The 14,461-nt window shown below is 41.3% G+C and overlaps 2 protein-coding genes across 2 annotated transcripts; one reads left to right on the top strand and one right to left on the bottom strand.

The window, feature by feature from the left end:
• Positions 1-1,408: 1,408 nt before the first annotated feature.
• Positions 1,409-2,392, top strand: LOC148572562 (uncharacterized). The gene has a single exon (XM_088510094.1). The coding sequence runs from the start codon at positions 1,409-1,411 to the stop codon at positions 2,390-2,392; it is 984 nt and encodes a 327-aa protein (XP_088366220.1).
• A 9,515-nt stretch (positions 2,393-11,907) lies between these two features.
• On the bottom strand, positions 11,908-13,874 carry LOC107631392 (transcription factor bHLH93). Its single transcript, XM_016334821.3, has 4 exons — positions 13,129-13,874; positions 12,685-12,855; positions 12,423-12,590; positions 11,908-12,310 (listed from the first exon to the last, which is right to left on the bottom strand). The coding sequence occupies exons 1-4, from the start codon at positions 13,744-13,746 to the stop codon at positions 12,224-12,226; spliced, it is 1,044 nt and encodes a 347-aa protein (XP_016190307.1). The 5' UTR covers positions 13,747-13,874; the 3' UTR covers positions 11,908-12,223.
• Positions 13,875-14,461: the final 587 nt, after the last annotated feature.

The following is a 14,461-nucleotide window of genomic DNA, read 5'->3' on the forward strand; positions in this document are numbered from 1 at the left end:
GATCCTGGGTCCTATTTATTGGGCCAGGGTATGAACAGTGCCCCTACTCGAGCCCAATTTATTTTTAAGAGTTGGGTTCGAGTATTCAACTCGGGGTCGTAGCCGATTTGTGAGAGGACCGACGTGATGGTTTGAGAACCGACGTGATTTTTCGTGACCTTTTGGTTCTGACAGTTACGTCTAATCAAGCGTCGTGTCCGTTAGGGGTGTGCGTAGGGATTTAATAGCCTTGGTAACGGTGCATCCTCATTAATGATTGCCCTGATTTTACCGTTATGCCCCTAACGTTCTTATAAATATTTTCCCTCTCTTTCGTTGTTTCGTTTCTGCGATCTTTCAAATTTTCCTTGCCTTCGTTCGTGCTGCGTTCTTGCGTCTTCAAAGGCTTTTTGCTTCCAACCCTTATTTCCGGATAAAGGTTAGTTCTTTAATATGCCTTTGTAGATAAATTTGATTTGTAGACTTTAGTTTCGCATCCTCCTCCCTTTAGAGACCGTGTTGGTGACATTTCTTTTCCCCTTGTAGGTTTGTTACCCCCATTTTTTATAAAAAGAAATGGCTTCTGTAGATGCTCTCTCTCACTGGGTTGATGTCACGGTCTTAGGGGAGGAGCCCTCAGTCGATTCTGAGTTCATTACCAACCTTCGCACTCATCACAGAATTTGTACTTATGAGGATGACGAACCAAAATACGAATTGGTAGTCCCGGGTCCTGAAGACCGGGTTTGTTTTGGAAGAGTCGATGAGGCGGCCCCTCATTTTTTCTTTATGTATGAGTGCATGATCACCCGTTTGGGTGTTTTTCTTCCTTTTTCGAATTTTGAGATATCTGTTTTGCGTCACTGTCGAGTAGCTCCCACCCAGCTTCACCCCAACTCTTGGGGTTTTTTGAAAATTTATCAATTTGTCAGCCAGGCTTTAGAGTTCCCGACTTCTTTAAAGATTTTCTTCCATCTTTTCCATATGACAAAACCCTTCAGTGGGCTAAACAATAAACAACAGTGGGTGTCGTTCCGAGCCATACAAGGTCGGAGACTTTTTACCCTTTTTGACGAGTCATTTCATGACTTCAAGAACTACTTTTTCAAAGTGCAAGCTGTAGAGGGTCACCACCCCTTTTTCCTGGATGATCATTCTTCTCCCCGATTTCCTTTATATTGGCTGGAGGCCTCCCCTTGCGAGAAATATGGTCTGGATGATTTAACTGAGGTAGAAGCAGCCATTGTGGGGTTCCTCCGAGAAGCGTGGGGGAGGGCCCCATACTTGGATACTAAAAAATTTCTCCAGGGGTCGCCGTCCTTTGTCCAGTCACAATTAGGTAGCTTTTTGCGTTTCTTGCTTGTTTCCGACTTGCAATTTCTTTTACCGACTTTGTCTGATTTTGGCTACCAATTTGTTTTTTGTAGAGATGGCAAAGAAAAACGCTCAAGAGTTTTACCAGAGGGTTCAGGAAGCCAAGGCAAAGTCTCGAGCCAGGTCTGGAGGTGTTAGGATGGTTGTCTCTCCTCCTCCTCCTCCTCGGAACGTTGGGACTCCTTCTCAGCCTATTGTAATTTCTTCCTCTGCTTCCTCTCTGCCACCCCCTTCCGTCCGACCTACTCCCGAACCAGAGCCAAAGAAGCGCAAGACCTTAGAGTCTGGCGCTTCTGGTGAGGCGGACGCTCTTGCGTTCGTCCGAAAGAACATCTATCCTCATGCTCGTATGAGTATGGATGATGTTTCTGTTCGGCACTACCTCACTACTGTGGTTGAGGAGAGTCTCAAGACGGCGGGGGTTTGTGGCAAACTCTTGGATATATTTGAGAAGACTCCCATCAGCTCTTTAGGGACGACCTCGAGGGTCGAGGAGCTGGAGGGTAGGCTCCGTATATATCAGGAGCATGAGAAGGAGTTGGAGGGGAAAGTCGCCAAACTGGAGGGGGAGAGGAACAGCCTCCGAGAGAAGGGGCAGAAGTTGCAAGCCCAATGCAACATGGAGGTGGAGTTGAGGAAGGCAGCGCAAGCCAGCTACAATAGTTTATTTGCTGATCTTGTGTCTGTAAAGAACGACTTACTGAACGCTCGGAAGGCCTACACCGAGTTGGAGGACTCTATTGCGGATGGTGCTGATGAAGCCTGGAGGATTTTCAAGGAACAGGTCGGGGTTATTGCTCCTGACTTGGACCTTTCTCCTTTGGACCCTGATAAGGTTGTTATTGATGGTGCCATCGTGGATCCTCCTGTCCCCATAGTGGAATCTGAGTCTGATTTAAAGACTCGGGGGCAGAGGATCGTAGAGTCCCCTCCTCGCTCTAAGGACGCTCCGAGTTCTTCTACCGTTCCTCCGACTTCCTCTTCAACTCCTACCCCTGGCGTTCCCCCTGATCCTGCTGGTGGTGATCTAAAAAAGTGATTTTGGCTATCGGGGCCCGGCTTGTGGGCCCCTCTTTTTTGAACTCTTTATATTTATTTGTTGGTGTTTTGAACAATTTTGGCCTTTTAAGGCCGTAAACAAAACAGTGATGCCCCTTTTTAATAGGGGTTTAATTTAGCGTTAAATAAATGCCCTTTTTGGATAAGGATTTTGAGTTACCTTATGCGCACATGCTTTTCGTGGTTTATTTGACTCTTTGATCTTTTGTGGAGAAAACCTTTTCTTTGGGACTTGCTTGCTTTTCTGAATTTCCTTGATTCTCAAAGCAGCCTTTTTCTTAGTTTTTCCTTATCTCTTTTGGTATTCCTAGTACTCAATTTTGTTTTATTGAGTTTTTCGTGACTTAGGCTACTTTTGCGATTCATTTTAATTGTACTCGGTTTCGCATTCCGCCCTGTGAGTCGGACCGATCCCGAGTTTATCATGATCGACTTCTATAGCCTCTTTACACCGACTTGTACCTCGTCGTTTTATCCTGACGACCATCTAGGTCGGTTCATGGGATTTTTACGTTTTGTCGAGCTTAAATCGGCGCGTTTCGTAGAAAGAAAATTTAAAAGGGAATTTTGAAAGAGATATTTAAAATGAAAGAGTTCTTTATTAATTGAGGAGGTACCTTATTGCTACTAAGGGCTTTTGCTAATTTATTTCCCTTAGCCCCTACTGTGATGCCTCGTTAAAAACCCTTCTTCAGAAAAAACCCTTTGATTCTGGGAAAAAATCATGAAGCTGGGAAAAGAGTACATCAGGGAGTAGGGTTTGCTTTTAACTGTAGTACCTTTTCATATTACAAGCATGCCATGACCTTGGTAACTCGGTGCCGCCTAAGTCGGTCACCTTATAATAGCCTTTTCCTAAGACCTCCTTGATTTTGTATGGTACTTTCCAATTGGCGGCGAGCTTTCCCTCCCCAGATTTGTTGACCCCAATGTCGTTTCTGATTAAGACTAAGTCATCTGGGGTGAAACTCCTTCGAATGACTTTTTTGTTGTACCTTGTAGTCATCCTTTGTTTCAATGCTGCTTCTCTTATCTGAGCTTCTTCTCGGACTTCAGGGAGCAAGTCGAGTTCTTCTTTATGTCCCTGTATATTCCTGATCTCATCGTGGAAAATCACTCTTGGGCTTTGCTCATTGACCTCTATTGGGATCATGGCTTCTACGCCAAAGACTAGTCGGAAGGGTGTTTCTCCAGTGGCGGATTGGGGAGTTGTTCTGTAAGCCCATAGTACTTGTTGGAGCTCTTCAGCCCAAGCCCCTTTCGCGTCTTGTAACCTTTTCTTCAGCCCTGCCAGAATGACTTTGTTGGCTGCTTCGGCTTGCCCATTGGCTTGTGGGTGTTCCACCGAGGTGAACTGGTGTTTAATTTTCATACTGGCTACCAGGCTTCTAAAGGTGGAGTCGGTGAACTAGGTTCCGTTATCTGTGGTAATGGAATAAGGTATCCCATACCTTGTGATTATATTTTTGTAGAGGAACCTCCGACTCCTCTGTGCAGTGATGGTGGCCAGTGGTTCTGCTTCTATCCACTTTGTGAAGTAATCTATTCCCACTATTAGGTATTTAACTTGTCCTGGCGCTTGGAGAAAAGGACCTAACAAATCCATTCCCCATTTTGCAAAGGGCCATGGAGAAGTGATACTAATGAGCTCTTCTGGGGGAGCCACGTGGAAATTTGCATGCATTTGGCATGGCTGGCACTTTTTCACAAATTCTGTGGCATCTTTCTGTAAGGTTGGCCAGTAAAATCCAGCTCGGATTACTTTCCTGGCCAATGACCTGGCTCCGAGATGGTTCCCGCAGATTCCGCTATGTACCTCCTCCAACACCTCGGTGGTTTTTAAGGTCGGTACACACTTTAACAATGGTGTTGATATCCCCCTTCTGTAGAGAACATTTTTCACCAAAGTATAATGTTGTGCTTCCCTTCGGATTTTCTGGGCTTCTTTTTCCTCCTTAGGGAGGATGTCGAATTTTAGGTATTCGACTAAGGGGTTCATCCATCCGAGGTTTAATCCGACCACTTCAAAGACTTCTAGTGTGTCTTCTGTTTTTACCACTGAGGGTTCCTGGAGGGTCTCTTGAATCAAGCTTCTGTTATTTCCTCCTGGCTTGGTACTTGCTAGCTTGGATAGGGCGTCTGCTCTGCTGTTTAGATCCCGAGTTATGTGCTTCACCTCGGTTTCTGCAAAGCGCCCCAAGAGCTCCGAGGCTTTCTCCAAGTACCTTTTCATAGTTGGGTCTTTTGCCTGGTACTCCCCACTTATTTGAGAGGTCACCACCTGGGAGTCGCTGTATACCATCACTTTCGTAGCACCGACTTCTTCAGCCAGCTTCAATCCTGCGATCAAGGCTTCGTATTCTGCCTGATTATTTGAAGCTGGGAATTCGAACTTGAGAGAAACTTCTATCTGGGTTCCCCTTTCATCTACCAATATTATGCCTGCGCCGCTTCCTGTTTTATTGGAGGATCCATCCACGTAGAGTTCCCAGGTAGTCGGTTTGTCCTCTTGATCCCCTGCATATTCAGCAACGAAGTCGGCGAGGCACTGGGCTTTAATCGCCGTCCGAGTTTCATACTTTAAGTCGAACTCGGAGAGCTCTATTGCCCATTGTACCATTCTTCCTGCAATATCCGTTTTTGGAGGATCTGCTTCATGGGTTGGTTCGTGCGGACTCTTATTGTGTGAGCCTGAAAGTAAGGCCGTAGCCTTCGAGAGGCTATTACTAAGGAGTAGGCAAACTTTTCTAATTTGTGGTACCTTAGCTCAGGGCCCTGTAGAACTTTACTGATGAAGTAGATTGGGTGTTGCCTGACCTCCTCTTCTCTTATCAAGGCTGCTGAGACAGCCCTTTCTGCCACGGAGAGGTATAGGATGAGGTCTTTTCCGGCTATAGGTCGGGTCAAGATAGGAGGCTGGCTCAAAAACTTTTTGAACTCCTGGAACGCCTCCTCGCATTCGGGGGTCCACTCAAACTGGTGCCCCTTTTTTAGTAGGGAGAATAGTGGAAGGGATCTTAATGCTGATCCTGCCAAAAATCTGGAGAGAGTTGCTAGTCGGCCATTCAGCTGTTGGACTTCTCTCAAACAAGTCGGGCTTTTCATCTCTAGGATAGCTCTACACTTGTCGGGATTGGTTTCGATCCCTCTTTGTGTTAGCATGAATCCTAGAAATTTTCCTGCCTCCACTGCGAAGGCGCACTTTGCAGGGTTTAGTCTCATCCCGTGCAACCTTATGGTATCAAAGACTTGTGAGAGGTCGGATAGGAGGTCCACTTCTTCCTTGGTTTTTACCAGCATATCGTCGACATAGGCTTCCATTAAGCTCCCTAAGTGGGGGGCAAACACCTTATTCATCAGCCTCTGGTATGTGGCCCCTGCATTTTTCAATCCAAATGGCATGACCACGTAGCAATAGTTGGCTCTGGGCGTGATGAATGATGTTTTTTCCTGGTCTGGTTCGTACATCGGGATTTGGTTATACCCTGAGTAGGCGTCCATGAATGACAGGTATTGATACCCCGAGCTAGAGTCCACTAGGGCGTCAATGCTTGGTAGTGGATAGGGGTCCTTGGGACATGCCTTATTTAAGTCGGTGTAGTCGACGCACATTCTCCATTTACCATTTTGTTTTTTGACTAGCACTACATTGGCTAGCCATGTTGGGTATTTGACTTCTCTGATGAAGCCGGCTTCTAGGAGCGCCTGCACTTGTTCTTCTACTACTAGGGCTCGCTCTGGGCCGAGCTTGCGTCTTCTTTGTTGTACAGGTCGAGACCCTGAGTAGACCGAGAGCTTGTGAGACATGAGCTCGGGATCTATCCCAGGCATGTCGGAGGCCTTCCAGGCGAAGAGATCGGAGTTATCTCTTAGGAGCCTAGTCAACCCTTGTCTTAGGGTTTCCCCTAGGTTGGCTCCTATGTGAGTGTTTTTTCTTTCCTCTTCGCCGACCTGAATTTCCTCAGTTTTTCCCCCGGGCTGTGGTCGTAGCTCTTCTTTAACCCTTGCTCCCCCGAGTTCTATTGTGTGGACTTCTCTGCCTTTTCCTCTCAGGTTTAGGCTTTCATTGTAGCACTTCCTTGCCAGCTTCTGATCTCCCCTCACCGTCGCTATTCCTGACGAGGTCGGGAACTTCATGCATAGGTGGGGCGTCGATACCACCGCTCCAAGTCGATTAAGGGTAGCCCTGCCGATTAAAGCATTATAAGCCGACCCCACGTCGATGACTATGAAGTCTATACTCAGAGTCTTTGATTTTTTCCCCTTTCCAAAGGTGGTGTGGAGGGGTAAAAATCCTAGTGGCTTTATCGGCGTGTCACCTAATCCGTATAAGGTGTCGGGGTAGGCTCTTAACTCTTTCTCATCTAAACCTAGCTTGTCGAAAGCGGGCTTAAAGAGGATGTCTGCTGAGCTTCCTTGGTCTACTAGGGTTCTGTGTAGATGGGCATTTGCCAGGATCATAGTAATTACCACTGGGTCATCGTGCCCAGGGATTACTCCTCGCCCGTCTTCCTTTGTGAATGAAATGGTCGGAAGATCGGGGGACCCCTCTTCGACCTGGTAGACTCTCTTGAGGTGTCTTTTTCGGGAGGATTTTGTGAGTCCCCCTCCCGCAAATCCTCCTGAGATCATATGGATATGTCTCTCCGGAGTTTGTGGTGGTGGATCTCTTCTATCCGCATCTTCTCGCTTTCTTTTTCCATGACCGTCCGACCTTTCTATGAGATATCTGTCAAGCAGACCTTCTCTGGCTAGCTTTTCTATCACATTTTTAAGGTCGTAACAGTTGTTTGTGGAGTGTCCATATATCTTATGGTACTCGCAGTAATCACTGCGGCTCCCCCCTTTTTTATTCTTGATGGGTCTGGGGGGAGGCAGCCTTTCAGTATTGCAAATTTCTCTGTATACGTCCACTACAGGAACTTTCAATGGAGTATAAGAGTGATATTTTCTTGGCCTATCAAGGCCGAGCTCTTCCTTCTTCTTCGCTTCCCTCTCCCTTTCTTTCGTTGAGGGAGGGGGCCCGATTCGCAAACTCGGGTCTCTTAGCCTAGCGTTTTCTTCCATATTGATGTACTTTTCAGCTCTTTCCTGTACATCATTTAAAGGGGCGGGGTGTCTTTTTGATATGGACTGTGAGAAGGGACCTTCTCTAAGACCATTGACTAGCCCCATGATGACCGCTTCGGTGGGCAGGTCTTGAATCTCCAAACATGCTTTGTTGAATCTTTCCATATAGGCCCGTAAGGACTCCCCGACCTCCTGTTTTATTCCCAGGAGGCTTGGTGCATGTTTTACTTTGTCCTTCTGGATGGAGAACCTCATCAAGAATTTTCTTGAGAGGTCTTCAAAACTGGTAATTGACCTCGGAGGGAGACTGTCGAACCACTTCATCGCTGCTTTGGACAAGGTTGTCGGGAAAGCTTTGCATCGCGTAGCGTCTGAAGCGTCGGTCAGATACATCCGACTTTTAAAGTTGCTCAGATGATGCTTTGGATCGGTGGTTCCATCGTAGAGGTCCATATCGGGGCTTCTAAAGTTTCTCGGAACTTTTGCCCTCATTATGTCCTCGCTAAACGGATCTTTCTCTCCTAGGGGAGAATCTTCTCTATCGCCTTGGGAATTCCGACCCTTGAGGGAGGATTCTAACTTTAAGAGTTTTCTTTCTAACTCTTTTCGTCGCTCCATCTCCTCTTTTAGGTTCTTTTCAGCTTCCCTTTGTCGTTCCCGCTCCTGCTCTAGCTGCTCGAGGCGGCTATGAATTAGCCCCATAAGCTCACTAGCGAGAGGGGGTCCTTCTTTTTCTGACTCGCGCCCCTCCGAGGAGTTTGCCTTCGGATTTTTGATTCCGGAAGTACCTTCCTTATTTTGATCATTAGCTTCCTGGTGGAGGTTCTGATCTGCTTCATTGTTTTCGGTGTTCAAATTCTCTTGATCAGAATCTGTCTCCACATGACCTTCTTCAGGGGATCTTTCCGCCATCACTGGTCAATCTCTCGGGTCCCCGGCAACGGCGCCAATGTTACGGTGGGTAACCGGAGATTAGTGGGCCGGATGACGTTGGTTGACCCAAACGTGTGAGGGAGGTGGCCAGCTGGTGCACCTGAAACTCGGTGTTCCTCCGTTCGACTTGTGCGTCTGGAAGAATGGGGGGTGGTACCTGCAATGACACTCTAATGCCTAAGTTAGCAAGAGTGTGAGCAAGTTGAGAATGTATTGGGACTTAGTGATACCTGAGGGATGTCAGGGTATTTATAGTGGTGAACCAATAACCACCGCTGAAGTAGTGCCACCTTTTTAGGTGGATAACCGTTCCCATATCTTAGGGAGGTTAAGATATGACTCTATGAAGTGGTTAGAGAGTTTCTAGGGGCGGTTACTCATTCGAATGAGTGTTATCTGCCAGCTAACCCTCGTATCCGACTTCTTTGGAGTAGGTCGTGTTCAGTACCGACTTCTGGGGATGAAGGCCGGTACTGGAGGAGGGCCAACCCCTTTGGGTTGGGCTTCTTTGCTTGGATCTTGGGTCCTATTTATTGGGCCAGGGTATGAACAATTACCCTTTTGAAAAATTTTTAAATATATTGATACACTAATGTTTTAATAAATTTAAACCGCTAATTTTAATGATATATTTTATATATTTTTTATAATTAAGTTCAACTATTAAAAAATATTAAAATTCTAATATATCGATACATCTAAAAATTTTCCTACCCTTTTAAGTTTTTCTCACCTTTTTCCTAGCCATCATTCATAGGCAACACCCCACCTTAATTTCTATGTTCACATTTCTCCCAATATATTATTTGAGCCCGCAAACAGACAAATAAAAACTTGTTTCCTTTTAAACGGAGTGATGGACCACAGTAGGATCTGTTGATTCACGGGTTTTGATCGAACCATCGGTTTTGAATGAATTTGATTCGAATTATTAATTTTAGACGATCCAATTATAAATTTGATCCATCCTGTGTTTAAATTGATTAAGGTGAAAATTCAGGTGTAATTTATTTTACATGAAATTAATAACTTTCAGTTATTATATAAAAATTTAGTCAAATAAATTAAATTATTTAATTACTCTTATTTTCAACTTCATATAAAATCGATTACAAGTTAAACTTTTACCATTAATTAAAGTATTAGTTCATTGAGTTTTTGGTTGAAACAATTGGTTTGATTCGATTCTGATAATTTTTTTTTGGTTTACTGATAACTTTGCTTTTAATAGACCAATTAAGAATTTCATAATCATAATGATAATTTAGACAACAGCATCTAAAGATAAGATTTTGTTCAGAATATAATTCAGGATTGTTAAAACAACTCCACTCCCGAGGGGAGGTTTTCTTTTCAATAATTATAAACTATCTTATTGTTATTAAAGTTCACACCTTTTCCCCTTTAAGACTAGGTGAAAATAGATGCCGAAATACTCAAATGTTAGTATAGTAAAAAATACTCAAAACTTCTAGTACATTCGAATAAATAAATATATAAAATCAATTCTTTATCCAGAAGTATTATGCTGGCAAAGTATGCAGCATGCCTGCGAAAATTTACACGTGTTTGGGGGAAGAGGGGGGGGGGAGGCATATAGCTAATGGCTAATAGCTATAGTTGTATTTATTTTAATATCTAAATTTATCCTAAAAATATATTTTTTATAATGATCATATTTTTGGGTTTTTTTTTTGGGTCAAGTTATACCTTAAAACACACGCTCATTTCTCTTTCTCATAAATTTTATCAGAAGTATATTAGATGATGATTATAGAGAGATCTTCAAATCCCAACTTATCTCTGATGTATAATCTTTTTTTTTTTTGGACTTCTAGGTCCCGTTTTAATACAAAAAAAGATAGTTAGAATTTAACTCTAATGCACTTTTTACTTTTTAGCAAGGTGTACAATTATACATGTATGTCACTAGTAGAGGCCTTGTAACGCTGGGTATGTTAATTATCATCCGGTTATAGGGAGGCTGCTGGTATAGATGTCTAAATTTTATTTTGCTGGCAAAGATTTTTTTTTTTTTCCTGTAGTAAAACTCATGTTGACTTGATTAAGTCAGCCCAATAGTCAATAGGTGAATTTGGTCAATAAAATTGAGTTTTTGCTATAATTGGCACTCACTCTAACCTTTCACAGCCCAGATTAGCCTAAATAAGGAGCGTACAATAGAAATTTAAATTTATACACTACATATTTTTCTCCCTAAATTTTATTAATTAAATATTTATTAAGTTTAGGTCTTCTATGTATTCAGATTTAATTTTAAGTTAACTTGGCATTGATAAGATTTAAGTCAATTTTATTCTTTTAAGAGAATTTCTTTTTCTCTTTTTTTTTTTTGGTAACATCTTGAAAAGGGCATATTTATGATCTACAAAGTGCAGGGAACATATTTTCTTTTTGGATTAGAATCACAACATAATGTTCCGGGCCCAATACTGAGATTTCAGGCCCATCTAGGCAGAATTTGTCACGACAAAAAAATGCAGTAATTTGGTTTGTATAAGAACCACCCCGGTCCTGTCGAAAAAAAAAAAAAAAACAGAACCACCCGAGCAAGCAGAAAATATATATATATATATATATATATAGTGATTCTCCACGTGGCATTGAAGTTGAAACTTGAAAGTGGTGATAAGATGTGAAAGTCAACAAGTTTTACTTATATCTAATTGAGTATTACCTTTTGACCACCATATTCTTGATTCATCACAAAGTCATTTGATCACGGGTTTTCTCTATGATTCAATTAGGTTCGATACTTGTTCAAGACATGTTCTGTTGGCAGATAAGTTTAGCACTTGAAAGTTGAAAAGGCATAATGCTGTTGGTTTTTCTTCTCTAAGCTTTTCATGTTGTGACAAATCATCCCCACCCCGAGAAAAAGCTTAAATGGTTAATTATAGAGACATTTATAATTTTATATTTAATCCATCTTTTCACACAAGAATCTCTTCATCAAGTTAAAGCATGGGTAATACATTGACTTGTCTTACCTTGTGTTAAACTGTTGATATTCAAATTTTACTCAGAAAATGAGATCAACTAGAAGCTTTGCTGTCATTTTACTATCTAGAAAACTTTTTGTACAGAAACACGAAAATGATTTTGTATCTAATCATCGACATTAAAAAGGATAAATAATCAATTCCAACAGTTGTGATGTAATGATGTAAAAGGAAAGAGCTGATGTATACAACATAACAATTAACAAGGATGATTGAGAGTGAGCTACTTGATCTTTCAATTATTGAGGATCATGGAGGAACAAGCCTATGACTCATGTAATGGTTGTTAATCACTTCACCTATCAATTAACAACCTCATAACTCCAAAAAAGAAAAATGTTAGATGCCTGACCAACACCAGAAACCTTAAAAAAGAAATGGTACATCTAGTGGTTGGTGACAACAGGACACAGATGACACATAATTATTGTATATGGTCCTATAAATGAAACTTTGAAGCAGATGACACATTCAGTATTCTATAAGAAATATGTTTAATTCCACTTATGGCTTAGCAATGATTCTCCATTATAAATTACTCCTGACAAAATTGACTTGTCAGAAGGTGAAATTGAAACTTGCACTAAAGATACCCCAAAAACTATGTTAAAACATAGGGCAAGGATGTAAGCTGGAAAATCATTAATGAAAGCCAAGCTTATTCTGAATCTCATTAAAACTTCTACCTCCTAAATTCCTTGGATTACATACTAAAGAGGGGAAAATTGCTTCTTTTACACAATTCTGCAAATTGTTACAGAAACTTCCCATCTTTGTCCTAAAGACTAGAGGCATCTCCCACCATAGCCTGCATTTCTGAATAGTGCTTGCTTTATCTCTTCAGGGTCAACACAATTTCTCTGCTCAGCTACCTATGACCATGAAAACAATAAAATTTATGAGTAACTCGATATATTAGATTTTGCAAGCCTGGAAACACATTGAGATCAATCAAGGAGGGTGAAGGGGGGTTATGATATGAACCTCTGAGCAAGATGCTTGCATTGAGAAATCATTGAAGCTACTTATAACACATTGCTGAATCTCAAGGCCTAATGCTTCCAATGTATTCACTGTTGACAATAATAATCCTGGCTTTGTGGCACAACAGATGCTGATCCTGGTGTCCTTGTCTCTCCTCTCAACATCGAACTGCACAAACGTTATTGAGTCACATACATTCATCATTCACAAAATTGGGGAAAATCAAGCTAGGAATTTGAGTAACTAGTGCAAAATCCATTACCTTGGGTGAATTTCTAACCATCGCTTCATTTGGCTTGAGTTCCTTAGAAACCCCCAAGAGATTTTGCTGACTTGTGCCCTCCTCCACTTCTTCCTCTTGCAACTTGTTAATCCTCTCCAAAAGCTCTTTCATGTAGTCTATGGTATCTCCAAGAATGGAAGTTCTGTCCATCTGTTGAGTATGACATTCATCATGTTATAGTGTGAAATTACCAAGATTTGAGAACAAACCAAGCAAAAAGAAAAAAAAAAAAATATAGGTTGTGCCTGGATTTAAGTGTAATAATCATGAATAGACCACAAAAATAAAAAGGGGAAAACAGAAAGAAAAAAGAAAATTCTAATTTCATTTCTAATGATTGAGACATTAATACAAACACATGGCATGATAAAGTCTGAGGTTAAAAAAAAAGTGAACTTTTTGGGTTGGGGGGAATGGGATGACCTTGCTGATCTTGGGGACAATTGATCTTAGCATAGAGAGACGGTCATTGAGGCGCTTCCTTCTCCTTCTTTCAGCCATAAGATTCTTTGATGGCTGGCCTTCAAGCTTCTTGGACTTGTTCTTCTTCTCCCCTATCCCACACATGCCCATGTTGAAGACCACAGGAACATGAACCTGAACATCCACGACAGCTTGTTCCTCAACCTTGCAGCCAAGATATCCAGCATCTTCATCCTCCAACACTGAAGGGTTATTATTATTGTTGTTGTTGTCATTATCGTCATCAACATCTTGATGGTTGTGTGGGAGTGGGGGTGGTGGTGCATCATCATATTCATACTTGGTGGTGTAGGAAGAGTCAAGGTCAGGCATTGTGAAGGCATCATCGGGAAAAGGGTATGAGGTGGTGAAGGGGCAGTCAATGATGAATCTTTGGTCTGGTGGTGGTGGTGAGAATGCAGAAGGAGGAAAGGAAGAAGAAGAAGGGGTATCAAGAAAAGGGTCAAAGTAGTTCCAGGAAGAAGGTGAGAAGACATCATTACTAGTACTACTAGTCCATGTGTCTTTTCTTGGAGCAAGCATAAGTTCCTCAAGGAAACCAAGTTGAGATAGCTCCATAACTATCTAACTTTCCACTTCACTCTCTCTGTTTTCTTCTCTTTGTTCTTGTGTGCTGAGACTTGAGACTTGAGACTGTGACTTAACCACACACACACCGGGTGCTCAACTTCCCCACCATTTTCTTTAAATAATTCTAGGTAATACCCTCCCTTCCCCTTGCCTTACACATGCCTTTTTCTTTTTTATCATTTTCTAATTATTATTTAACCTTTCATACAATATATAATATTCAATAGTATAAGTATAATGTTATATTAGTAATTAATTAATTTTTAAGTTTATTATTAAAATATTATTTAAAATTTGATTAAATAATTGTATAAATTTTTTTACGAAAATATTATTTATATACTAAAATCAGTCACTAAAATCAGCTATTAATAAATTTGTGTATAAATACATGTGTGATTTAATTTATTTTCAATATATATTTGTATTCTAACATATATTTTATACTGATAACTAAATTTATTAACTAATTTTAATATACACATAATATAATATAATTTTTTATATTATTATTAATGAATCAAAATTAAACTCTTCAAATATCAATTCATTACTTGTAAATTTCTTTTTATAAGTAGTTAATCTTTTCAATGAAAATAATATATATATATTCTTTTCGAGTTTAAGTTTCATATATGGTCATTTAATCGAATTTGTTCATTTAAATGATTATGGCATAATCAATGGTTATTTTATTGACATG

This window comes from Arachis ipaensis, chromosome B3 (genome assembly GCF_059453495.1).
Source record: "Arachis ipaensis isolate K30076 ecotype BB chromosome B3, ASM5945349v1, whole genome shotgun sequence".
Classification (NCBI taxonomy): domain Eukaryota; kingdom Viridiplantae; phylum Streptophyta; class Magnoliopsida; order Fabales; family Fabaceae; genus Arachis; species Arachis ipaensis.